This window comes from Heliangelus exortis (genome assembly GCF_036169615.1).
Source record: "Heliangelus exortis chromosome W unlocalized genomic scaffold, bHelExo1.hap1 SUPER_W_unloc_1, whole genome shotgun sequence".
Taxonomy (NCBI): Eukaryota; Metazoa; Chordata; class Aves; order Apodiformes; family Trochilidae; genus Heliangelus; species Heliangelus exortis.
In genome coordinates, this window is record NW_027285918.1 from 246,552 (window position 1) to 270,470 (window position 23,919).

Here is a 23,919-nt window from a genome sequence, read left to right on the forward strand (position 1 = left end):
CCCAAAGGTGCCAGCCCTGAGCCCCAGCCCCTGGCAAGGGACGGAGATCCTGTCCCTCCCTCAGCCCTCAGGGCTCTCCTGGCACCACTGCCATGTGCAGATGGGCAATGCCAAGGGCAGGACTATGGCCCGGCACCTCCCAGCCAGCCTCCTGCACATGGACAAGGAGGCCCTGAGCCCCAGTGCTGCTGGAAGCTCCACTTGTCTCCCCATGGCCATCAGGGACAGAGACAAGAGCCAGCAGCAAAGGCATGGAGAGCTTGGCTCTGCCAAGTCTGCCTCCAGCTTTTCCACACCTTTGCCCTCTCTCATCTCCAGCACAGTCTGTCCTGGGCTGTCCCATCCCCTGTGCCTCTTGCCCTGCAGGCTCTGCTCCTTCACCCGCCTGCCCCACCTTGCTGTCCCCTTCCTCTCCTGACATCTCTGTGTCCTCCCTGCCTCTGCCTTGGCACACAGAGCCTTGGCCTGATCCAGGCTCCTGCTGGGGGATGTGCTGTTCCCCAGCATGGCCCTTGCACTGACATTGCTTTCTTCTGCTCTCCACTCCAGCCATCCCCAGCTGCACTTTGGGGAATTACTTCTTGCCCAAGCTGTTTCCCACTCTGAAGAAAAGCTCCACCATGCCCAAACCCACCCTTCAGGCACTCCCAGGATCCTCCTCTACTGCCCACAGTCTCCACAGCACTGAGCCTTGACCCATCAACCTCTGCAGACTGGGCATCACTTGGGGTCTCTAAACCCCATCTTTGGAGACCTCTGGGAACTCCCCATGTTAACTGAGGTGTCTGAAGGTCATATCATCATAGAATCACAGAATGACAGAATTTTTTTTTTTGGAAGGGACCTCTCATGCTCATCCATTCCAACCCCACTGCAGTAATCAGGGACACTCTCAACTAGATCAGGTTCTCTGAGCCACCTCAAGCCTGACCTGGAATATTTCCAGGACTGAGACCTCAACCACCTCACTGGGCAACATGTGACATTTTTTCTACTACTCTCATGATGAAGAACTTTTCCCTAACATCCAATTCAAATCCACTCTTCTCTAGCTTAAACCCTTTGCTTTTCATCCTATCAGTCCAGGCCCTTGCAAGCAGTCCCTCCTCAACCCTTCCCCTAGGAATCCTACAGGTACTGGAATATCCATTGTGCTACAGTCAGTACCACACAGGAGGATGAAAGAGGGGAAGGAGAAAACTTGTGTTGACACTGAGGGGATTCCACATCTCTACATCTCCACATCTCTACATCTCTCAATGGTAGATGTAGCTCTCAATACTGAGTAGGAAAGGAGAAGTCTGCCTTACAGAATATTCAGTACTCTGAGTGTGCAAACACAAAGAATGTTCTCAGGAGCAGCACACGTTGATTTACAAAGGAGAAATCTTGCTTGACTAACCTGATATCCTTCTGCAAAGGGATGGCCAAATGGGCAGATGAAGGGAGAGCAGAGGATCTCATATACCTTGACTTCAGTAAAGCTTTAGACACTGTCTCCCATAACACCTTCGTAAAAAAATTGAAGAAATGTGAGACAGATGGTTGATAACTGGCTCAACAACAGAGTTAAGAGGGTTGTGATGAGTGGCACAGAGCCAAGTTGGAGGCCTGTGGCCAGTGTTGTTCCCCAGGGATCAGTACTGGGTCGAGTTTTGTTCAATCTCTTCATCAACGACCTGGATGAGGAGATGGAGTGTACCCTCAGCAAGTTCACTGATGATCCAAGCTGTGAGAGGTGGCTGAGACACCAGAAGCTCTCCATCAGATGTGGACAGGCTGGAGAGCTGGGCAAAGGTGAACTTCATCAAGTTCAATAAGGACAAGTGTAGAGTCCTGCATCTGGGTAGGAATAACACCAACCACCAGTGCAGATGAGGGGACATCCTGCTGGAAAAGAGCTCCACAGAGAAAAATCTGGAGTCCCAGGAGACACTAAATTCTCCATGGGTCAACAAGGGGCCCTTGTGGCCAAGAGGACCAATGGTGTCCTGGGGGGCATCAGGAAAAGTGTGTCCAACAGATCTCGGGAGGTTTTCCTACCCCTCTACTCTGCCCTGTCCAAGCACACCTGAAATACTGGATCCAGTTGTCCAAGAGGCAGGAATCTACTGGAGACAGTCCAAGGGAGAGCTCGGAGGAAGATTCAGGAACTTGAACATCTCTCCTATGAAGAAAGACTGAGAGAATTCAGTCACTTGAAGACTTGAGAAAAGAAGGCTTAATAAATGGCTATAAATATCTGAGGGGTGGGTGTCAAAAGGAATAGGCCAATCTCTTTTCAGTGGTACCCATTAATGGGACAAGGAATAATGGGTTTAAGCCACAACATAGGATGTTCCACCTCAACATGAGGAGAAGCTTCTTGACTGTGAGGTTGTGGGAGCACTGGAACAGGCTGCCCAGAGAGGTTGTGGAGTCTCCTTTTCTGGAGACTTTCAACACATCCCTGACTGTGTTCCTGTATGTCCTGCCCTGGATGATCCTGCTTTGGCAGAGGGGTTGGACTGGATGATCTCTAGAGGTCCCTTCCAACCCCTAACATTCTAGGATTCTAGGATTCTATGACCTCAGTCCCTGGGACAGTGATGGGGTCCATCCTGCTCCAGGCAGGTGAAGGACAAAGAGGGGATTGCTGAAGCAGAGTGGGCAGGGGACAGAAAGGCATGGGGTGCACCTGGCCTTTAGCAAGCCCTTTGCCATGCTCTACCATTGTCCTGTTGTAGCCAGACTGGTGATGTCTGGATTGAAGAGGTGGGTGGGAAGTTCACGAGATGATGAGGGTCACAGTGCCATCAGGGATCCAAAGTCCTCCTGGCAAGCAGTGATGGTGCCTCAGTGTCCAGAACTTGTGCCAACACGGTTTGCTGTCTTTATAATCCCACTGTGGGGTGGGACAAAAGGCACTTTCAGCCCCTTTGTGGATGAAGCCATGCTGGGAAAGCCCTTGAGCAACCTCATCTGGTTCATCCTGCCTTGAGCAGGGCACTCAGACAAGGAGATGCTCAGGGGTCTCTTCCAGCCTGAGGTATTCTGTGATTCAGAATGATCTGGAGGGTCATGGGAATGATCTGTAGCATCATGGAGCAGGAGGAGCACAGGAAGCTCATCCTGGAGCAGCTCCAAGAGACACTACTGCTGAGTGAGGCTGATGCTGTGGATGGGATTAAGAAGAGAGTTCCATGGGGACAGGGACAGGGTTGGCTTCAGTTGAGTGGGATCATGGAATCATGGAAGGGGTTGGGTTGGAACTAGATGATCTTTAACCCTTCCAACCCAACCCATTCCATGATTCCATTGTTCTGTGACACAGTCCCAGCCAGTTCCAGGCCCTGGAGTCTCCAGAGCCACCACCAGGGCTTTGTGATGCAGGACCTGGTGCCTGGACACCATTGTCATGGGGGTCTCCATGGTGACCCTGGGGGTATAGAAGGGGTGTGGAGACCTGGGGTGCCCATATCTGGGAGAGCACCTCCCTCAGGAGTCAGCAGCTGCCCTGGGTGACCATGGAATGTCTGTGGCAGAAAATGCCCAAGATGTCCATGGAGAAGGAGGTGGAAGCCTGCTGCCAGCCCTCCCCAAGACCCCAAGGTCAGTGACTGAAGGAAGGGCCAGACCAGAAGTTCCCCTGCAGGCTGTGGGGAGAGGGCAGCTGTCCCCTGCAGCCCATGGAGGAGCACGGAGGGGCAGATGTGGATCTGCAGCCCATGGAGGAGCACTCTGTACCAGGGTGACATCAGTTACTAACTGAAATACATTAAATTTTAGAAAAAAGTCACATTTGAGCAACGTGAGCATGGCTGGGGAAAGGGACAGGAATGTGAGATGGCTTTTGTCTCTCTGTGTCTAGATTTCTAGTGAGTTCCATGGGGACAGGGACAGGGTTGGCTTTCAGTTGGGTGGGAGGTGTCCCTACCCATGCATGCAGGGGTTTGGAATAAGATGATCTTTAACCCTTCCAACCCAACCCATTCCATGATTCCAGGATTCTGTGACACAATCCCAGACAGTTCCAGGCCTGGGCTCTCGACAGCACCACCAGGGCTTTGTGATGGGGTAGGTGCAGTTTCTCAGCTGTTCCCTTTACAGCTGAGACCCAGCCCCAATGAGGAGCCATGACAGCATCTTCATATTCTCCTGCTGTTTTAATCCCATCACCCACAGCTGGTTCCATTTCTCCAGGAACCCATAACATCACTGATAGTGTATGGTTAAATGGGGATGGTGCAGCATGCACAAACCTTTGCCTCACAGGCTGAGGGCATGGCATGTGATAAGGATCTACAGTCTCATCATGGTATAGATCACATCTCGTACAGCCAAGTCTTTCAGATACCTGAGAGCTTTTCCAAGTGTTTGTAAGCAGCTCTTACCAAGAATGAACCACAGAGCAACACTAATCCCAGATAAAAAGCCACAGATCACATACCCTGAGTACCAAAGGTACAGCAGGATTGGTTTAATTTCCAACCCTGTGAAATTTCTAGAGAAAATATCTTGATTCCCACTCAGCGGAGCCATCTGGGTATCCTCCCACTGAAGTCAAAATTCAAAGTATTCATATAAATGAATTGAAATTTCAACTGGGCTTGAACTAATGAGCTTAAGTCTCACTTTGGGCGCCAATAAATCTTTCAGGGTTTAATGCTGGGACAGCAATTAACCGAATGACAGAAGCTCTCTATTATTGCCCCTCCCCACCCTGATAAAGAAAGGAGAATAAGGGAGAGAGACTTTTGGGTTGGAAACTAAATTACACATCTTAAATGAAACAGTAATGATAAAAAGGAAAAATTACTAAATATATATAAATATACAGAAAAATTGTAGCATGTTCCTCCACCCTCACCCCCAATAGCTCTCACATCACAACCAAGTCTTCAGGGCAGCCCTGGGAAAGTCCAGGCTGGACTCCTGGGGTCATCAGGTCTGGTTTAATCCCAGATCATTTATACAGGTGATGGTGGGGTGATCATTGCCATCTGGAGTTCCTCCCTCCTTGTCCTTCAGTTTAAAGCCTTTTTAAAGGAGTTTAAAGAAGGAGCTGCAGGCATGGACAGTGTAGGGCAGCCTGCAGGAGAGGTGGCCAAGGGCTCTGTGACTCTGAAAGGCCCAACAGGACCAAGGGCTTTGTCACCTCAGACATGGCAGCTGCCTCAACCACCAAGGTCTGCCAGGAGTCATTTTGTCCTGAGGCTCTGGACTTTTTTTCCCTTTCTTGGAGTGGTCAAGATGTGTCAGAGATTTTTTTATTCCTTATTTTCATACTGCACTTTCCCAAAGAAAAGTCCTGACCCACAAGTGAGGGATGGGCTCTGCCTTCCCATTGCCTGGAGTTCAGATTTTTTTCTCACAGCTTCATTAATAATTACATCATGAAAAATCCTTGGCTTCAGAGCCACCTTTACAGAGCCTTTGCCTCCCTGCAATCATGGCCTCCAGTGATCTGCTCTAACAAGGCCATGGGGAGGCTCTGGCAGCAATGGCCCTCAGTGGGGCCAATCAATGCTTCAAGGTACTTTCAGGTTCCATTCTGACTTCTGGAGCAGTTTGTTCATTCATCTCTCAGCACCTGAGGATCATGGACTCAGCACCAAACACACCCTGGGACTCACTGAAATACAGAGAGCACTAAAGGGCCATGGCTCTCCATGGGATATTCTTCACATCTTCCAGACTTGTGCAGCTAATTGGAGAGGTTTTCCTGCTGTAGTTAAGGAGGAATATTTTGTACTGTGATTAATGAAATGTGCTTGTGGTTGTTTTGGGGTTTTTGTTTTTTGTTGCTTTTTTTTAAAAAAAAAAAGCATTTTTATTTTAAAAGCACTTTTATTTTAAAAGATCATCTCATGATTTTCATTTTAGAGAAGAGGTGATGGAAGTTCCCTGAGCTCTGACAGTCTGTGGGTAACTTTACTTCTCACCTCCCCAGCCCCACCATTCCTTTCATGTCCCACCTGGGACTTCCATCCCTGGAAACACAATGACAGTGTTGGCTAAGGAGGCAATCAGAGTGCTGAAATGTTTGTGAGCTTTGATTCCCTGAAGCTGAAAATAATCAAAAGGCTTCTATGGCTGCACACAATTCTATGCCCTGTGCTGATCCTTCCTGTAGCACGACATGTGATGGCCATTGGTCTGAAGCAGAATCATGCCAAGCTACCACTGCTTTGTGTGAGCCAGCAGATCCATCCAGAAATAGAGTAGGAGCTCTCTCTGGTGGTGCTGTTGAGAAAATAGAAGAACTATGGATTGTTAACTCTTGCAGGGACTGGAACAATTTGTGACTCAGCAAGCTGAACTGTATCTCTCCAAGGTAATCTGCTAAGGCAAATTGAAAAGACTGTGAATAGCTGTATGAAATTCCTTTTTTTCATAGGGATAGGTATTATAGCTTGATTACTGAAGCTGTTTCATAGCTTGATTACTGCAGCTGTTTCACAGTCACTGATCAGCTGTGCAAGAGTGTCCATGCTCAGTCAACCCCCTCCCTCAGGACCCCATCTTTGTATTTTATCTATTCCTTATGGGTTTGATGGGCCCACCAAGCTACAAAATAATTCAGCTTTTTCTCGCCAGGCCAGATCTACCTGAACCTCACTGTTCTTTGCATGTTCTGCAGTGGCCCAAGTGCCAGGTACCTGATGTCCTTTTACAAAAAGGTTCTGTTGATGACATCTTGCCAACGTGGAGCCTGAGGGCAGGAAGGCTCTGAGAGGGACCTGGGCAGGCTGGATCCATGGGCTGAGGCCAATCGTGTGAGGTTCAAGAAGGTCAGGTCCTGAATTTGGTTCACAACAACAGCACTATGGCTTGAGGCAGAGTGGCTGGAAAGGGCCAATGGAAAGGGACCTCGGGATGTTTGTCAACAGCAGCTGAGTATGAGCCAGTGTGTGCCAAGGCCACCAGCAGGTGGCCAAGGCCACCAGCATCCTGGCTTGTGTCAGCAATGGTGTGGCTAGCAGGAGCAGGGCAGGGATTGTCCCCCTGTGCTGGGCACTGATGAGGCTGAACTTGAATCTTCAGGTCAGTTTTAGGATATTCAAAACAAGAAGGACATTGAGTGTGTCCAGAGAAGGGCATTGGAGTTGGGGAAGGTTCTGGAACACATGTCTGATGAGGAACAGCTGAAGGAATTAGAGGAGTTCAGACTAGAGAGAAGAAGGCTGGGAGGACATCTTCTTCCTCTGTGTAAATCCCTGAAAGGTGGTGGGAGGCAGGGGTTGGTGTCTTCTCCCCAGTAAAAAGCAACAAAACAAGAGGAAATGGCCCCAGGGTCCACCAGGAGGAGGTTTAGAGGGTACTTTAGGAACAATTTCCTTAGTGAAAATGGCCAAGGGGTGGAACAAGCTGCCCAGGGAAGTGGTGGAGTCACCATCCTGTAAGGTGTTTAACACCACGTAGAGGAAGTACTGAGGGACATGGTTTAGTGGTGGATTATGCAACATGATGAATCAACTGCTGGAACTGAGGGGGGAAAAAAAAATCTTTTTCAAACAAAGTGGTGCCATGATTCCGTGATTCAAAATACTGAAGGAGACCTGATCGAGCCCATCCATGAGCTAAGGCAAACACGCTGAGCAGATGAAAGGACAGGGAGTGGTGGTCTGCCATGCAGATTGCTGGTGGAGGAACTGTCTCTCTTGCAGCAGATCCCTTGGGTGAATGGAGAGAAGCCCTCCCTTGCCAAACCAACATGGGAGCCCCCAGGGCCCCTCTGCTGTTCCCCAGGGTTATTTCTGCCTGGGGTCTGCTCCCCACTACAGATCCTGACCTCAGCACCGACTTTGTGGCAGCAGTGAGGCAGGAGCCCTGCAAAGCCCAGAGGTGCCATGTCCCAGCCTGGCTCTGCCCAGGCGTGGGGCAGGGAGAGGGCAAGGCCAGGAAAAGGGATGGGTTTGGCTGCTGGATGTGGGGTCCAGCAGAGATGAGGAGTCAGGGGAGGTGATGGGCAGAGAAGGGCACAGGGGACACAAATGGTGATGCTGGTTGTGAGGTCACTTCTGCTCCAGGAGCCTGATGGGTCAGCAGCTGGGCACCGTGGGGACAAAATGTCCATCACAAACCCACTCTTGCCAGCAGAGACAAGATGGGGCAGAGGGAAAGGGGAGAGGCCAAGGGGAGGTGGCTGGAATGGTGACAAAGAAGAGGTCACTGCCACTGCAGCAGCCTGCCTGGCCCTCTGGAGACCTTCTGGCCAGCAAGCATTGTGAGGGCATCAGTGCATCAGAGAAGCCACACAGCAGAAATTCCATCATTGAGAAGGGGAGGTGTAGAGAGAACCACAAGTCCTCAGGTGTCGCCGATGATGAACTGGGAGCTTAGGCCCAGCTGTGCCCAATAATTAGGCCCTGCCCCAGCCGGAAATGGGCGGGGCTGAAGGGCAAAATAAAAGGCATGATCCCAGAAGCAGAAACACAAGAGAAGAGATGAAGACGCCTGAGGAGAGGGATGGTGAGAGAGCTCTGGAGAAGAGCTGAGTCCCCGAAGAGAAAGGCTCGCCGCAACATCCGACAGTGACCCTACCCAATGTAAATGGGACACGCCACGAAAGGGAATCACCCTGAGCCAAGTCAGGGGCAAAGGAGTGTGTTTTGGCAATACTGGCCTGGCTAACTGGGACGATTCTGTCTGCACAGAAGTCGTTGCGATCGATAAAACCCGTGCGTGGGCAATTCCATCCGCACCAGGGATGTGGATTTGCCACCAACTGGGAATAACCCCCTGTGTATCCCTTAAACGGTTTGACTTCGCTAACGATTTTTGTGTTCAGATTTTGATTGCCCCCAGGGTCCTGTACCACCCAGAAGAGGATATGTACTATCAGTGGGAACAGACGGGCATCAGTCTGCAGAAAAGAGAGGTGCTGACAGCCGTCACCATAGCAACGCTGCTCGGCCTGGGAGTGGCCGGTACGGCCACGGGAGTGGCCTCCCTGGCAACTCAACAGTGAGGCCTGTCCCAGCTACACCTTGCCATCGACGAGGACCTGGAGAAAATTGAAAAATCAATGACATTCCTAGAGCAGTCTGTCTCTTCACTTTCCGAGGTTGTCCTGCAGAACAGACGGGGTTTGGACCTCCTGTTTTTGCATCAAGGAGGCCTTTGTGCTGCCTTGAAGGAGGAGTGCTGTTTTTACACAGATCACACCGGAGTTGTTAGAGACTCCATGGCAAAACTAAGAGAGAGACTAGCTCTACGGAAAAAAGAGAGGGAAGCCCAGCAGGGATGGTTCGAATCATGGTTTAAGCAATCTCCATGGTTGACCACCTTGATATCAACCTTGATAGGTCCAATCGCAATACTCATAGTGACACTGATCTTTGGACCCTGTATTCTGAATGGACTGGTGTCATTTGTTAAAAATCGACTTTAGAGTGTCAACGTTCTGTTTCTGGAACACCAACAGCTGCTCTAGGAATACATTCTCATGTTACTACCTCAATGGCCCCACACTACCTCTAATTTTACTCTATTCCCCACTAACTTATTCTAACCTATATTCACTTATGGTGCTTTAAAGTTTTTAAACTCAGGGTAATGGGATATATGTTTACATAAGTTTTTATATATGCACATTTTTAAGATTTGCACTACATGATGATTTTTATAGACGGCACATTTCTAACTCACTTTATAAGTAGACTATTATGATTATATTTTTTAACCTATTTAATTGTGCACAGGGAGGGGGGAAATGTGGTGAGATAGGGCCTGGCGGACGGAAGATCTCGCGTTGTAACGGGAACTCAGGGCCCCTCCCCCTATGCTAATAGCATCCAATCAGTGACACGACGGAAGTGACGTACTGAAGCCCTAGGTATGTCTATATAAACCTGTGTCACGCTTCAATAAACTCTCTTTGCTGCTCATCCCACCTCGGCGTCTGTTGCTTAGCAACCGCGTGCCAATCCAGAACCGGGTCGGGCCTTTAAACGAAAGGCAACACCTCAGTTATACAGTTTTGAGAAGAAATGCCCAGGTATTTACAGACACAAAAAGGAATTGTTTAGCTGCACAGAGATGTCCTCAAAATGTTTGGGATATGTTGGCTTCAGTATTTGTTTGAGTCAAAAGTAAGAAGCAGTACCAAGTTTAACAACAACAGATTCTCAGTGGGTTTTGGAAACATTTTCAAAAATCAGGAAAAAAACCAACCCTGTGCAAATGATGGCATTACACAGTTCTGTTATGCTGAGTAAAATACATTGTTTTTACAACAAAGACTGTTTTATTGGAAAATACTTTAAGTTAATGTTTGGGAAATTAATACAAGGGTACATTGTTTGGATGTAAATGCAGGCTGCAATAGAAAGTGTGAGATTGTGATTTTACATACAGCTTTTGATGTTCCACTCACTGGCTCCCTCTGCCTTCCAGATGTTCCACTCACTGGCTCTGATTGGCTTCTAGAAGAACAAAAAAAGGTGATCAGAACTCCAAATAAAGCACTTGTACCAAACCTTAAGTAGTGAAAGCAGAGTATAAACCAGTTCTCTGATGCACAGAGTAAAACATGTTAAAGACAAAATTCAGTCACCAACCCCACCTTTTATTCTCCAAGATGCTGCTGTCCCTGCTGTCCCCCAGCCTGTCACCATCCCAAGGTGCTGCTGTCCCTGCTGTCCCCCAGCCTGTCACCATCCCAAGATGCTGCTGTCCCTGCTGTCCCCCAGCCTGACACCATCCCAAGGTGCTGCTGTCCCTGCTGTCCCCCATCCTGTCACCATCCCAAGGTGCTGCTGTCCCTGCTGTCCCCCAGCCTGTCACCATCCCAAGATGCTGCTGTCCCTGCTGTCCCCCAGCCTGACACCATCCCAAGGTGCTGCTGTCCCTGCTGTCCCCCAGCCTGTCACCATCCCAAGATGCTGCTGTCCCTGCTGTCCCCCAGCCTGACACCATCCCAAGGTGCTGCTGTCCCTGCTGTCCCCCAGCCTGTCACTGCCCAGTGTCCCATCACCCCCAACCCTTCACTACCCAGTGCCAACCCCCAGCAGCCCCCTGGCTCTGCCATGGCTCCCCCAGCAGCCCTGGGCCCATCACTGCCCAATGTCCTTTCACTCTCCCAGACCCTCACCATCCCATGTCCCCCGTGTCACCCCCAGGCTGCCACCTCCCCGTGTCCCCTCCTGTCAGCAGCCAGCCATGACAGGACAGCCTGGGGGAGATGCAGTGGGCTTGGTGGTCACAGGGCCAGTGAAGGGAGGGGATGGCTCAGGGTGTCTGAGTGTCCCTTGCTGCAAGAGAATATAGAAAGAAACAGACTTGGGAACAAGTCCCCCATCATCACCTGCTTTTTTTTCCTTTTTCCCTTCCAGGTGATGATGGTCAAGCCCCAGGCCCATGCAGCCATTCTCTGCACACAAGTCCCCTGGGGCTGGAGGTCTGACACACGTTTAATAAAAGAACACAGCCCCAGAGATTTGGGCTGTTCATCTTCAGATGGGGGAAGCTGTGTGTGTGTGTGTGTGTGTGTGTGTGTGTGTGTGTGAGTGAGGAAGATCTGCTCTCCCATTTCATTTTTGCACCTCAGCAAAAACACTGCAAGATTTACACTCAAGAAATCAAAGGGTAAGTGATGCAGAAGGCTCCAGCCACACATTTCCACTGACTCCCTAGAAATATGCAAGACCACACCATCAGTCACACTGCCCTCCCTGCTGTAGAGGTGTCAGACCAGAAATGATGGTTTCAAGACAGAAAACACAACACAATCCAGCACAACAACAACAAAAATCAACCTGAAGATACCAGGTACACAAACCAAGGGCCCCTAATCAAACCCTAAAAATGAAAACAACCTTTCATCCTGCACAAGAAAAGACCATTCAGAACACAAGGTAAAAATAACTTCATCCCAGGAACCCAGGCCAACAAACCCAGACTCTGTCAGGAACAAGAACATGCTCACCTGAACTCAGGCATAGCACAACCTTGCCACCCCATAGCCCCAGCACCTGGAACCCCAGCATCCCATTGCCCCAGCAGATTGTAGCCCAAAGATACCAAAAAATGGAATACAAACTCCCTGGAGATCTCTGCCAGGGCCTTCAGGTGGCCCCGGATCTCAGTGAGCACAGCTTTGGAGTGGGAGCTGAACAGAGCCACCAGCACAGCACCAGCATCCATCTTCCCATCATCTGTCACAGCCTGAAAAAGTGCCTGGCTGCAGCTGCCCAGGGCTGAAAGGCTGAGGCACTCAGAGATACTGCTCCCATTCAGTCCCAGAGTGCCCCGGGAGAGCCCTGACACCCCCAAATCAGCCCTGGGACATGGACACCACAGCCCAGCTGTCCCCAGGGCTCAGGAGGGCTGTGGGGAGCAGGCAGGACATTTGGGGTGCCCCCAGTGCTGGCAGACAGCAGAGATGGAGACCCCAGGGGGAAGCCCAGGCTGCTGGGGCCTGGCCCAGCTGCTCAGCACTGCTCTTCTGGGGCTCTGCCCAGCTCCCTGCCCCCAGCTCTTCATCCCTCCCTCTCTCTCCTTTGCCCATCACAACTTTGGGCTTTCACTGCCTGTCTCCCTCTCAACACTTCCCAGTTCCTCCCTGCATGCTCTCAGAGCCATTGCTGTTTCTCTCCCTCTCCTCTCCTGGCCTTATTGTCCCTCTCTCTCCTGCAGCCTCTCCCCTTTCCTGCCTCTCCCTCCCCTCTCTCTTCCTCTCCCCTCGCCCTTTCCCCTCTCTCCTGCTCCCTCTCCCACCCCTCTGTCACTCCCCTCTCCTGGGGCCTTTTCTGTCTCTCTCAGGCCCCTGGCCCGCTCTCTCTCCATCCCCCCTCTCTCCTCCTTCCCTCCCTTCTCCTCTCCCTCCCTCCCTCCCTCTTTGCCCCCTTCCCCTCCACCTCTTTCCCGCTCCTCACCACTCTTTTTCCTGCCTTCTCTCCCTGCCCAGATCCCCTTCCTCCTGCTCCCCCTCCCAGCTGGGCCGGGGCCGGGGCAGCCCCGGGGTCGGGCGGGCTCAGGCAGCAGGAGAGGAGGAGCGCCCCGGGGCATGCTGGGAGCTGTAGTCCCGGGCCATGCTGGGAGCTGTAGTCCCGGGCCATGCAGGGGGCTGCCCGGCGGCCATCTTGGTTCCCGGGCCATGCTGGCAGCTGCAGTTTCCCCACACTCCCCATCCCGCAGCTGGGGAAAAACTCCAGGAGGGTGGCGGGGATGAGCCAGCAGCTCCTAAAAGCCCTCAGACTGAAGGAGGAAGCATGCAGAGGGGGGGAGGGAAGCAAGGGCAGGTACCCTGGGAGGAGTAGAGAGGTGGTCGGAGCAGCTGGGGAGCAGGGCAGGAGAGCCACATCCATCCCAGGTAGAATTGAATCCTGCCAGGGATGGAAAGAGCAATAAGAAAAGCTTTGAGAGGTACCTAGGTGGGAATAAAAGGAGAAGCAAGGAAAATGGAGGCCCTCTCCTAAAGGAAATGTCAGACCTAGCTCCACAGGATATTGAGAATGCTGAGGTTCTCCAGGACTTGTTTGCCTCAGTCTCCTCTGGGAAGTGCTCATTGCCTCACTGCAGAGGCCACAGCAAGGGAAAGCCCTCAGGCACCCATTCCTGCCAGCATGGAGATGGGGTTGTGTGTCAGCTCAGGGAGCTGTTCCCAGGGGGGAGGAGATCAGCCCTGGCTGAGCCTTCCTGCAGTCCCTGGCTCTGAGGAGGAGTGGAGTGTCACGGGAAGAAGCGGGGTTGCTGCCTGTCATTGTGGAGCAGGAGTTTTAGAGGTAAGAATACCTGTGGTGGTTGGTTGGTGGTTGCAGGTGGAGTGTGCTGGAATATTTTTTCCCTCTTCTGTCCGTATTTTCACGAGGAAAAGGCAGCCAGTAGCTTTGCCACGCACACCTGGGGTGTTTCAGGTGTCCCAACATCCTGTAATTCTGAGAGGAAAATCTGCAGTAGGATAAGGTGCTCACTTTGTGGCCCCAGTGCCTGTTACAAGGCACCAAAATTCTCACTTTTGTTACTGGAAGAAAGACATTGTTTATATTAAACCTAGTTTAATATTAAACCTAGTTTATTCTAAATCTGGTACCCCCACGCAGTCTTATTTGTAGGTAACTTGGGGGTTGAGTTTCTTTCAGCTGCCTGTTGAGTGCATTTCTCTGTCTGATTTAGCTGTGAAAATCACCACCAACAAAAAAAAGCACCTCAGTGAATTTACTCTTGATGTATTTCCAGCTCCTATCAAGCAGTGAAGTGAAATGTCTCAGTGGCCCATTTGGTAATTGTTTTGCTTTTTTTGCTGAGCATCAGTGACATTGTCACTGATGTTTGTCCCTCATTTCTATCATCAAGGGTTGGACTTGATGATCTCTGAGGTCCCTTCCAACCCAGCCAATTCTATGATTCTATGGTTTCTGACAGAAAAGTTTGTCTAATAGCTTTTCAGATGTCCCAGCCCTTCCACTCTTGCTTCTTCATGCCCTGCAGTCTGCCAGCTTAAATAATCTGTATCTAATGACACAGCCTTGGATCCTCTCTGTACCTTCAGCACAGGCTGGGAGGGGTCCTGGTGGGCACCAAGCTGCTCGTGAGCCAGCAATGTGTCCTAGGTTCCAAGAAGGAATCTGGTCTCCTGGGCTGAGAGATACTGGGCTTTCCAGTATAAAATTCCACCCAGAAATTCCATCTCTTACTTCTTTTGATAAAATCCAAAGCTTGGAAAATTTTTCCTTTTTGCCCATCTTGTAACTTTTGTCTTTTTCCTTCCCCACTCTGCTTCCAGGGAAGCATATGCCAGAGGAAAGAAGGAAAAGCCTTTCTATTTATCCAAAGAGCCATCCTCTTCATCCTCCTCCTCCTCTGATGATCCCATACCTGATGAGTTCTTGTGTGCTATTTGCAAAGCCTTCCTGACTGATGCAGCTTTTATTCCCTGCTGTGGGAACAGTTATTGTGAGGAATGTAAGTGTTCCTTGCATGTTTGTTAATTCAAAACAATCACATCTTATCTTCTGAGAGCAGAAACACAAGATGACAAAGTTGCTTTGTTTCCAGTTCTGTTTATCCTGAAGGATGCTTCTTACAGAAAGGGGAAAATAAGCAGAAAGCTCTTTTCCCTTTTTCTGTGTCTGGTTAAATGCCCTTTACACACAGAAGGAGGAGTCTGAGCAGAGTGTGTAATTGTGCAGGTGCTGACAGTCTTAGATGTCAAACTATCTTGTCCACAGCCCTTTCTCTTATATAAGACTGCTCTGGTGATTTACTGCTGACCAGAAAAAAAAATAAAACAAAACCACCACTATTTGAATATTTAAATAGTTAAATATTAAATCCTTCAGAACTCAGAACGTTTTCCTGATCACTGTTTTATTTCCTAACCTTGAGGTTGGTGACTTCAACTCTAGTGGACAGTGGGAAGAAGACCAGATAAAAGGTGAAGGCACAGCCTAACCCCACCTTCAGATGTTACAACAGTGAAATACCAAAACTGTGTGGTTATTTGGTACATACTAGAAATTTTTTTTACACTATTGAACATTTTTATCCTCATGCTCTCCACCCAAGATCCTACTCACCCTTTAACCATATGTGTATTTTTAGGAGTGATTAGAACTCCAAAATTTCCCTCCTTTCTTTAAAAACCATTTTGATGTTTCTAATTCCACACAGGTATTAGAAAAGCATTACTGGAGTCTGAGGAACACACCTGCCCAGCCTGTCAGCAGAGGTTTCTCCTGATGCTCCAGTCCAACAAGTGCTTACCCCAGGTAACATGATGGCTTTTACATAAACTGTTTGTGAGAAAAGTCTATCTGTCAAAAGCTGAAAGGGAAGAGTTTACATCTCCTTACACAAGGCTACATTGAATAAGGCCAAAGCAAATGATTGGAAAAGTCAGTGCTGTGTGTGGGGTGTGGTTGGTGGCTAATTACAGCCATTAGTGGCTCATTTCAGGCTGGCTGTTCAAAAGCTGGGCTGCCTGTGGAAGGTCAGGCTGGTGCTGGGGCCTGCAGAGGATGTGTTTGCAGCAGGGAACTTTGAGATGATTTTCTGTGTAGCTGGGTGTGACACATGTGGCATGGTGACAGTTAACATTTGTGTTAACTGTGCCAGGAGAATTCTAGATATCCATTTCCCTCTAGTTATGGGTTAGACTTGTCTAGGGAAACCCCCTGTACTTGTGCAATGGCAGTGGAACTTTTGCAGTGAGCTCTGTGCAGTCAGAGGAAGCTAGTTTGCCATTCATTTAATTAACTTGCTGTTAATTTCAGCAAGTGCAACTACTTACAAGAGACTTAGCAAAAGTACAAAAAACAGAGTACAAAACAGTACAAAACAGAAAATCACCTTTATCCTGGCCCAAACCAGGACAAGATGACAAGTGAGAGACAAGAAGTTGGTTACACAAGAAGGGTTATTTTACCCTCTCTATCAACTCCTTTGAATTGGTTATGAAAAAGCCTCTCCAGGAGCAGAACTTACCAGTTCTTTGTATGGCTCCTAGAGGTGGGGGAGAGCTTCTCAGCTTCTCTCAGATACTTAAGGGACCATTGTCACCTGTAGTGGCACTGAATGAATGCTGAGGCTTAAACCAATGCAAGGTTTAAGGATTAAAGGAGCCTTTTCCTTTCCTTCAGTCCCCTCCCCCCCAGCTCGTGAATTGGTTCAGTCCCTTCTCTCCCCCCCCCCCTCCCCGCAGGTGGTTCGGCCCCGCCCACGGTTGCCCCTGGCAACTGCCGTTAGGGGCGACTCTGCCGTTGTGGCTCCTGTGCTGAGCTGTGCTGGGCTGTGTCTCTCTGGCTGCTCCTGGTCCTTGCCGTTGGTTTGCTCTTTTCTCCTGCCTCGTCCCTGCCTTTCCCCTGTCATCCACCTCGTCCCCGTCTGTCTCTTCCCTGCCCTGTCCCTGCCTTTGCCCTTCCCCTGTCATTAACCCCCACCCCTCCGGCTCTGCCAGCTGCCTCCCGCTGCTCCCGTGGGGCTGTGCCCGTGCCACAGCCCCCAGAGCTGCTGAGATGGGGCAGAAATTCAGCAGGAAGCGTCGGGTGTCCCGCTCTGTCAGCGCTCCTGGGCAGCCCTGCGGTGCTGCCGCTGCCGGCACCGGCGCCCCTGAGCCTCAGCAGCAAGGTCTGGGCAGGCTGCACCGCGCGGCTGCCCGCGGCCACCTGGCCTGGCTGAGGCGCTGGCGCCGGTGGATGGAGATTTGGGGCATCGACCGCCGCGACAGGGAGAATCGGTGAGGGGCTGTGGGCCGCTGCTGGGACACCTCGGGTGGCGTGCGGGAGCATCCCCCCTGCAGGGTTTGTGTGGGATCCCCTTGGAGCTGATTGCTTGCAAAGCAAGATGTGCCCTGTCAGCTGGGAGGGGGAACTCGAGAGCTTTCCAGTGCTGGGAGCTGCTGGGTGGGCGCCAGTGCTCCTGGAGGTGCTGGGCTGCTGCTTGGCCCTGCTCTCCCTGCAGGGTTCTCTTGCAGCTGCTGAGGCCTCCCCAGGTCTCTCCTGCCCTGTGGGTGATGTGTGTGGGGTTGCAGCAGCAGCAGCAGCAGCAGCAGCAGCAGCAGCAGCAGCAGGGTCTGGGCAGGGTCCCCCGGGCTGGGTGGTGCCACAGCTTTGGTTCTTTCCTTGTCTGTCAGTGTTAAGCTCCCATGTTTAATTCTCAGGACACCTCTCCACCTGGCGTCTGCAAACGGCCACACAGAGGTCGTCAGATTTCTAGTAAGGCACCGCTGCCGGTTGGATGCTGCTGACAATTTTGGGAGAACACCCCTGATGAGGGTGAGTGAGAGAAGTTCTGCTCTTGGCAGAGGGGCTTATTGAGTGTGCATGAAAGGAGAGGTGTCTGGCAGGACTCTGTGCGCAGAGCTGTGCGGAAACACGCCTGTTGGATTTGGAGTGGGACAGGCACCTGTCAGATCATCTTTGCAGGTGCTCTTCTTTCCCTGTGCTCAGAAGCTGGGTGAGCTGTGATGGAGTGAAATGTGAATTTTGCAAGTCTTCCCTTTTTTTGTGTGTTGTTCCCAGGCAGTACAGTTTCATCAAGAAGACTGTGTGGCTTTCCTGCTAGAGCACGGTGCCGACCCAAATCTCACCGACACCGATGGCCACACTGCCCTCCATCTGGCCATCCAGGCTCATGATAAAAACCTCGTGAGGCTGTTACTCAGGCATTTTGTCGATCATCGTGCCAAGAATAAGGTAAATGTTTCTATTTCTTCAGCAAGTCCTTTCAGAAAGTGACTTCAGTATTTCTTTTACAGATTTTTTTGACTTTGATTATTAGCATGATGTATTTCTCTGACTTTTCAGGAGGGCTTTACCCCACTAGCTCTTGCTGTCTCTGAAGGTCAGGAAGAGATAGTAGAAATTCTCCTGAAAGCAGGAGTTGACGTGCATGCTCGAGACCAGCATCAAAGGTGAGGGGTTTATCCAGATGTGTCCCGTTGGTCTTCTTTCTGTTGGATTGCTGAGAAGCATGGGAATGTGCTCTGAGCAAAAGCAGGGGGCACTGGGAAGGAGCTGTTTCTGTGAGAGTTCTGTGTGAAAGCAGTGTGTGCTTGGCTGCTGTGGTACCTCAGGGGCTGCTTTCTGCACTGGGGATGTCCAGGAGGCATTGTCTGGCAGGAGATGTGTCATGAGGCTGGCAGCAGTGCCTCAGTTTGAGAAACCACCTCGTGCACAGCAGCCTCGTGTGCACTGAAGTGTTGTGCATGTGGCAGCTCTGTCTGCCCACGCAGCTGTTTTGACTCCCTCTCCCATGTTACTGTTGCTTCTACTGGACCCTGCTTTTTCTTTTGTTCATTGGAATGTAATGGGGAAAAGACTTTTTCTGAGAGCAAGCAGGAATGAAACGAATGTTTCTGTGTCTGTGTCAAATGATCCATTTGATAGGATGTTTTGCATCTTTCAGAACCCCACTCATGATTGCTGCTTCTGTTGGGCAGCTGAATTTGGTCCAAGTTCTCCTTTCTTACGGTGCCAATATTTCCCATGAAGACACTGATGGGAACACAGCTGAGGATTATGCTGATCTTCATGGGTATTGGAGGTAACCTTTGAACTTTCTGATTAGAAGAAGTGGTCAGTTCTCAGTGTGGCTTTGGAATGTTGTTGGTGGCAGCACCAAGGTTTAATGGTGTGTTTAGAGCTGTGTTGAAGGTGTGCTCAGTGATGTCTTCTGCTGGGTGTGGTTGCTGTGCCCAAGAGAGAGGGTGTGTAGCAGCCTGAGGGAGCCGTGAGGGGTGGAAGAGGCAGGGCTCAGGATTCCCTCCCATCTCCTGCCAGCCTCTCTGAAAGGCCAGAGGATGGGCAGCCTGGTCCCTGCCTGCTCCCTTCTTCCCTGCTGCTGGGCTGCACTGGGAGCTCTTGGGCAGAGGCTCCTGTTTTGTCATCAGCTCGCCCGTGCTCGGCAAGATCCGAATCCATCAGGTGCTGGGGGCAGCTGGGGACCCCTCTCCTGAGTCGGCCCTGCTGCAAGGGGCCCTGGGACACTTATAGCTGTGACCATGGAGATGGGCTTTGGTATAGACTTGCAGATATTTGTTCCTCGTCCCACGTGTTCCTGTCTCTTCCTCTTTGAGCAAAGCTGTTTGGGTCTTATTTTCACAGCTTCAAGTCTCTCTTCCCTGTTCCCCTTTTCTCTTCCCTTGGGAGGGTGGAGGGGGGTACCAGAGCAATTCTGTCACCTGGTGTTTGGTTAGGACTGAGACACTGTGTGTAGTGTTAATTTGGAAGGTGAGGGAAATTTCTCTCCAGGATTGTGTGTTAGAGAATCTTTCAAGTGTTGTTGCTGAGCTGAGGTCTGCCCAGCAGGAACTCTCCAAAGTGTCTGTAGCCAGAGGAGGAACTTGGCAAGCTGACAGGCGTGTAAAGCCTCTGCCCAGCCCAGCACCATTGTCCTTGCTGACTTGCACTGCAGTGCCCAGGAACCACCAGCCTTTTGTTTCAGAGGAGATCTGACTGAGAGCCCTTCACTGCTCTGATGCACAGCTTTGTAGCTGTGGGGGTTCCTTCTCTCAGGTGGTTATGTGTGCCTAAAAGGCAGACTGAAAAAATGTTCCAAGCAGGAGCTTGGAACTTGGGAGGTGTCAATGTGCATCTCTAGGGGAAGAGCCCTGCAGTGAGTTCTGTGTGAATTACCCTTAACAAATACTGAGGAGAATGCTGAGAATTTGTAGGAATATGTGTAGGGTGGGTAATAAGTTGGTGTTAACTGTTGTGCTGGATGGTGTGTGCCAGGATGTGGTTCTTTTTACCAACTCTATTTCTTTCTCTGTGCAGTCTGAGTCAATATCTGGCAAAAATGGAGAACACATCAGAAGCTCCTGCAGGGGATGCTCAAGGTGACAACATACTCAACATACTTCGAATTCCTGAGCGGGCAGGAGCTGCTGGAGAGCTGGAAGCAAAACCAGACCAGGAGAACAGAGGAGAAGCTCCTGCATGTGATCCAGAAGATCCCAGCATAGTCATCACTGCTGAGGATGCAGGAGCTGCTCCATTTCTGTGGGGTGCACCTGCTGTGGACAGAGGAGGTAGGATCCTTAAGTATGGAGGAGCTCAAGAGGACAATGATGTGGCCTTTTCTTGAGGTGGTTTGTATTGTCAGCACTGACTGTGCTCCCTGGTGACTTCAGTGCAGGCATCAGGAGGAGCAGCACAAGAAGCTTTGTGAATGTGCTGATTTGTTACTTTTTGGCCTTGTCAGGCTGTAAGGGCAGTACAGAATTAATTTTTGAATATAAATGAACTCTAGCTTGGGACCTGTTCTTCTTTGAGTTTTTTTAAGTGTGTTATATCTGCACTGTGTGGCAAATGGACAGCAGAGAGTGTTCAGGGAGCATTTCTTGGCATTAAGAGTGCAGTCTGGCTGGCACTGCAAAGCACATCATGAGAGTCCCTTTGCTGTGCTGCAGCAACAGAGGGTTAGAGGGTAAGCTGGGGTGATGCTGAGAGACCTTCTGAGGTCCTCTGAAGTGTATGTTTTGGGGAGGAGTCCTTGTGCCACATCCATTGCATGTGCTTGTGGTCAAATCAAGAGAAGCAGCACTCCCTGCTGCTCTGAGGCAAATGTTACAGCCCTGTCAGCAGGGAATTGGGTGTTGGGTACCTGTCATAAGAGAACCCCAGCATTTGTTGGCTTGAAATATCAGGTGTTACTGAGCAGGAGGGGTAGAGAAGGTGGATAGTGATTTGTATTCTAAATAATATAACAACAGAGGGAGCTGCACCCACAGGTGCCACACAGAATGTTCCAGGAGGCACAGAGGTGCATCCATCCGTACGCCGACCCTCAGGTGTGACTCTTGCAGCAGTCACCACACCCATTTGGGTCCAGTTGTGGCCAGTTTCATTCTGTATGAGCTGTGGAGTTGTCCATGTTAAATGTTTGTGTGTACTGTTTAATTGTGTGCTTGCCAAATCTAATGTCAGCATGTCATTGAATCTTTGAACAGCCACAGATGACCTTTGTGAAGGAGGCTCAATAAGGTGAGACTTTACAAACCCCTCCCACTTGCTTGAGAGGTGATTTAAGAGACATAGCACTCATTTTGCTTTGTTTTTGAAGGAGTTCTGAGGAGGAGGGGAATGATGATACTTGGAGTGATTCTGAAGAATCCATCTGTTTTAGCCCTAAGGTATGGTGCAGTTACAGGAAAATGTCCTTGAAAAATAAATCTCTTGAAGGCAAGTTTTCTCTGGGATTGAAAGAAACTGCAGTTCCAGGCAGCATTGTTTTCTCTATCATTGTTTCTGTCAGTTTTTGCAAAAAGACCTGTAGCTGTGGCAGAGCAAGCAGTAGATTTGTGGTTTGGGGCCAAAGTCATAGGTACACACTCCCATTATTTTATTTCTTGTTCATTTGGATCAGCATCTGTTGCTGATGCTGGGATTCTGTAGTGATGGGGAACTTGAGTGTGGTAGTTCAACCCACTCACTAATGCTGGAGATGCCAGCCAGCATCTTTAGTTTTGACATGATCTCATTTTCTTGCATTGATTTAAATAGAAATGATGCATTTTTCTGCTGTGAGACTGAAATTTAGGGATACTGTGGTAAGTGTACTTGCAGAGGCTGATTTATGCATCAGGTCTGGTGATGCTAACAGTGCCTTGCATTCTGCACCTTTGCAAGTAAGCATTCTGAAACTGTGAGAGCTGAATTTTACCAAGTAATAGAAAGATAAAAATCAGATGAGTGAAACTGTTCTGCATGTAAAGATAGTTTTGGAAGCACTTTGCAGAAGGCTGCCTGCAGAGTCTTTTGGGGTGGAATACTCACTGATTTGGGTGTGTGAGGAGTGTTTGTGTAGTTACAAGTGTAAGATAAATGCAGCACCTAAGCACTATGAAAAAGACAACCTGATTATATTTCCTGTTCAATATTTGATGTGAAAACAATGTTTATTGTTGTGACTACTAGAGCGTTTAAAAATGAAACATTTTTTCTAAAATAAATCTTTAGGTCAAGAAGGAGCAGAAGCCAAACTTGTTGGAGTTATGGAACATTTTCCTGGAGTACGGGAAAGCTGGTAAGGAAAAGGTTGCATGATGTCCTGCTCTGCAAGTAGACTTGCTAAGTAGTTTGGTTTTTTTATTTATTTTCTTACTCTAGAAAGTGAGAAGTAAATTTTGAAAACAAAGGACTTTTTCATTTGAGAAATAAAAAAGCCATATAGTTCAAATAAAGGTATTAATCACCTCCTAAGCCTCTGTCCCTGGCCAGTCCTTCCTCCCTCCTGCTCCTCCCTTAGCTGGCTCATTTTCCAGACATTCCCAGTGACTCCTCTCCTGTGGTTAAGTCTAGCAAGGTGCCAATTGCAAGGTAAATAAATAACTCCTTTTATTCACATCCATTCTAATTTACTACTCATATATGGTTGAAGACAATGTGATTGTTCTAGAAATGGAGGTCCCTGGTGAATAAAGAAAACCTCAAAAAAAGAGCAGGGGCGTAGCAGAGTGAACTAAAACCACTGCATCTCTCCCTTCTTCCCTGGTGTGTAGGTCTCCAGGCAGAGCTGGAAGCTCTGCAGAAGGAGAAAGCTGAGGAAGGTCACTGGACATCTCTGTGTGGTTCTCAGGTACTTTGTGTGAAGGACAGGGAGGTTGCCATGGTGGGGCTGGGGAGGGTAGGAGGGAGATCCAGGAGCAGCTGAGAGCTTGCTGTAACTGAAATGAAGCTGGGCTGGCGTGAGGGAGTGCTTCTTGGGGGCTGTGCAGAAGCAGGGCTGAGACTGAGGACAGGAGGCATTTCTTTCTGCTGCTGCAGATTTCCATGGAAAAGCTGAAGGCCTTGTAAAAGCAAGCTCAGCCAAGTTTCCCTTCTGTCTTAGGCAGGAAAAGTCTTTTTCAAGCTGGCAGTGGGTGGCACAGCAGGTCCTTGTTTCAGCTCTTTCCAGCTGTTTGGTTTGATCTCTTTTAGGAAGAGTCACCTGTAGAGGAAGAAATGGAGGAGAATCAGGAGCAGGAAGAACTCAATAAAGAATTGTGGGCTGCAATTGCTGCATGTGTCCCCAAGTACATTTTTAATGAAAGTCCTGATATTTTGACAGGGACTGCAGAGAACAGGACTGGTGAGAGGAATGATTTGTTTAATACTGATTGAGATTCTTCCTCTATGAATGCACAGTAAATGACCAAATATTGTGTGGACTTCTGATACTGAATTTTTTCCCTCACTTGTGAATCCTGGTGGGATTCCTGTTCTTTTTCATTCGTTCTTTGAGAACTGAAATTGTGGCTTTGTGTTGCAAACAGTGCTGTGTATCAAGGAAGTGCCCTTCTTGCTTTTCTTGCTGTGTTCTCCCTCTGAACCAAGTGTTTTGTGTCAGCAAGCTGCATGCACGTTGCTGTGTGTGACCTGAATGAACACTGACCAAGTGACAAAAGAAATATTGTACACCAATCTTTACTGAAACAGTGGAGGAGCCTCAGGCCTCAGAGCAGGAGGAGGAGGAGGAGGAGGAGGCCCCCTTTGCATTGCTGGAAGCATCTTG

At 49.6% G+C, this 23,919-nt stretch overlaps 3 protein-coding genes across 13 annotated transcripts in view; all 3 read left to right on the forward strand.

The window, feature by feature from the left end:
* LOC139790517 (POTE ankyrin domain family member G-like) overlaps positions 1–23,919 on the forward strand; it is a 178,266-nt gene that overhangs the window by 96,332 nt on the left and 58,015 nt on the right. The window contains exons 1-4 of one of the 5 annotated variants that reach the window (XM_071732378.1): positions 13,531–13,709; positions 14,164–14,206; positions 14,711–14,889; positions 15,598–15,695. The gene's annotated coding sequence lies outside the window, so the exon portion shown is untranslated. Of the gene's footprint in view, positions 1–13,530; positions 13,725–14,025; positions 14,207–14,710; positions 14,890–15,597; positions 15,696–23,919 lie in introns of those variants that run through there. The other 4 variants (XM_071732377.1, XM_071732380.1, XM_071732379.1 and 1 more) reach the window with 4 other exon arrangements.
* The window catches only part of LOC139790522 (POTE ankyrin domain family member G-like), a 170,666-nt gene that overhangs the window by 85,174 nt on the left and 61,573 nt on the right, over positions 1–23,919 (forward strand). The gene's annotated exons all lie outside the window — the stretch shown is intronic.
* Positions 18,829–23,722, forward strand: LOC139790536 (uncharacterized). The gene is made up of 7 exons (XM_071732413.1): positions 18,829–18,969; positions 20,202–20,455; positions 21,377–21,410; positions 21,490–21,559; positions 22,386–22,452; positions 22,928–23,004; positions 23,346–23,722. The coding sequence occupies exons 1-7, from the start codon at positions 18,842–18,844 to the stop codon at positions 23,526–23,528; spliced, it is 813 nt and encodes a 270-aa protein (XP_071588514.1). The 5' UTR covers positions 18,829–18,841; the 3' UTR covers positions 23,529–23,722.

Coding starts and splice junctions, on each gene's coding strand:
- LOC139790536 (XM_071732413.1), top strand. CDS start 18,842: ATGATTGCTGCTTCTGTTGGGCAGCTGAATTTGGTCCAAGTTCTCCTT. Junction 21,560..22,385: donor CCATCTGTTTTAGCCCTAAG/GTATGGTGCAGT, acceptor ATAAATCTTTAG/GTCAAGAAGGAGCAGAAGCC. Junction 23,005..23,345: donor CATCTCTGTGTGGTTCTCAG/GTACTTTGTGTG, acceptor GATCTCTTTTAG/GAAGAGTCACCTGTAGAGGA.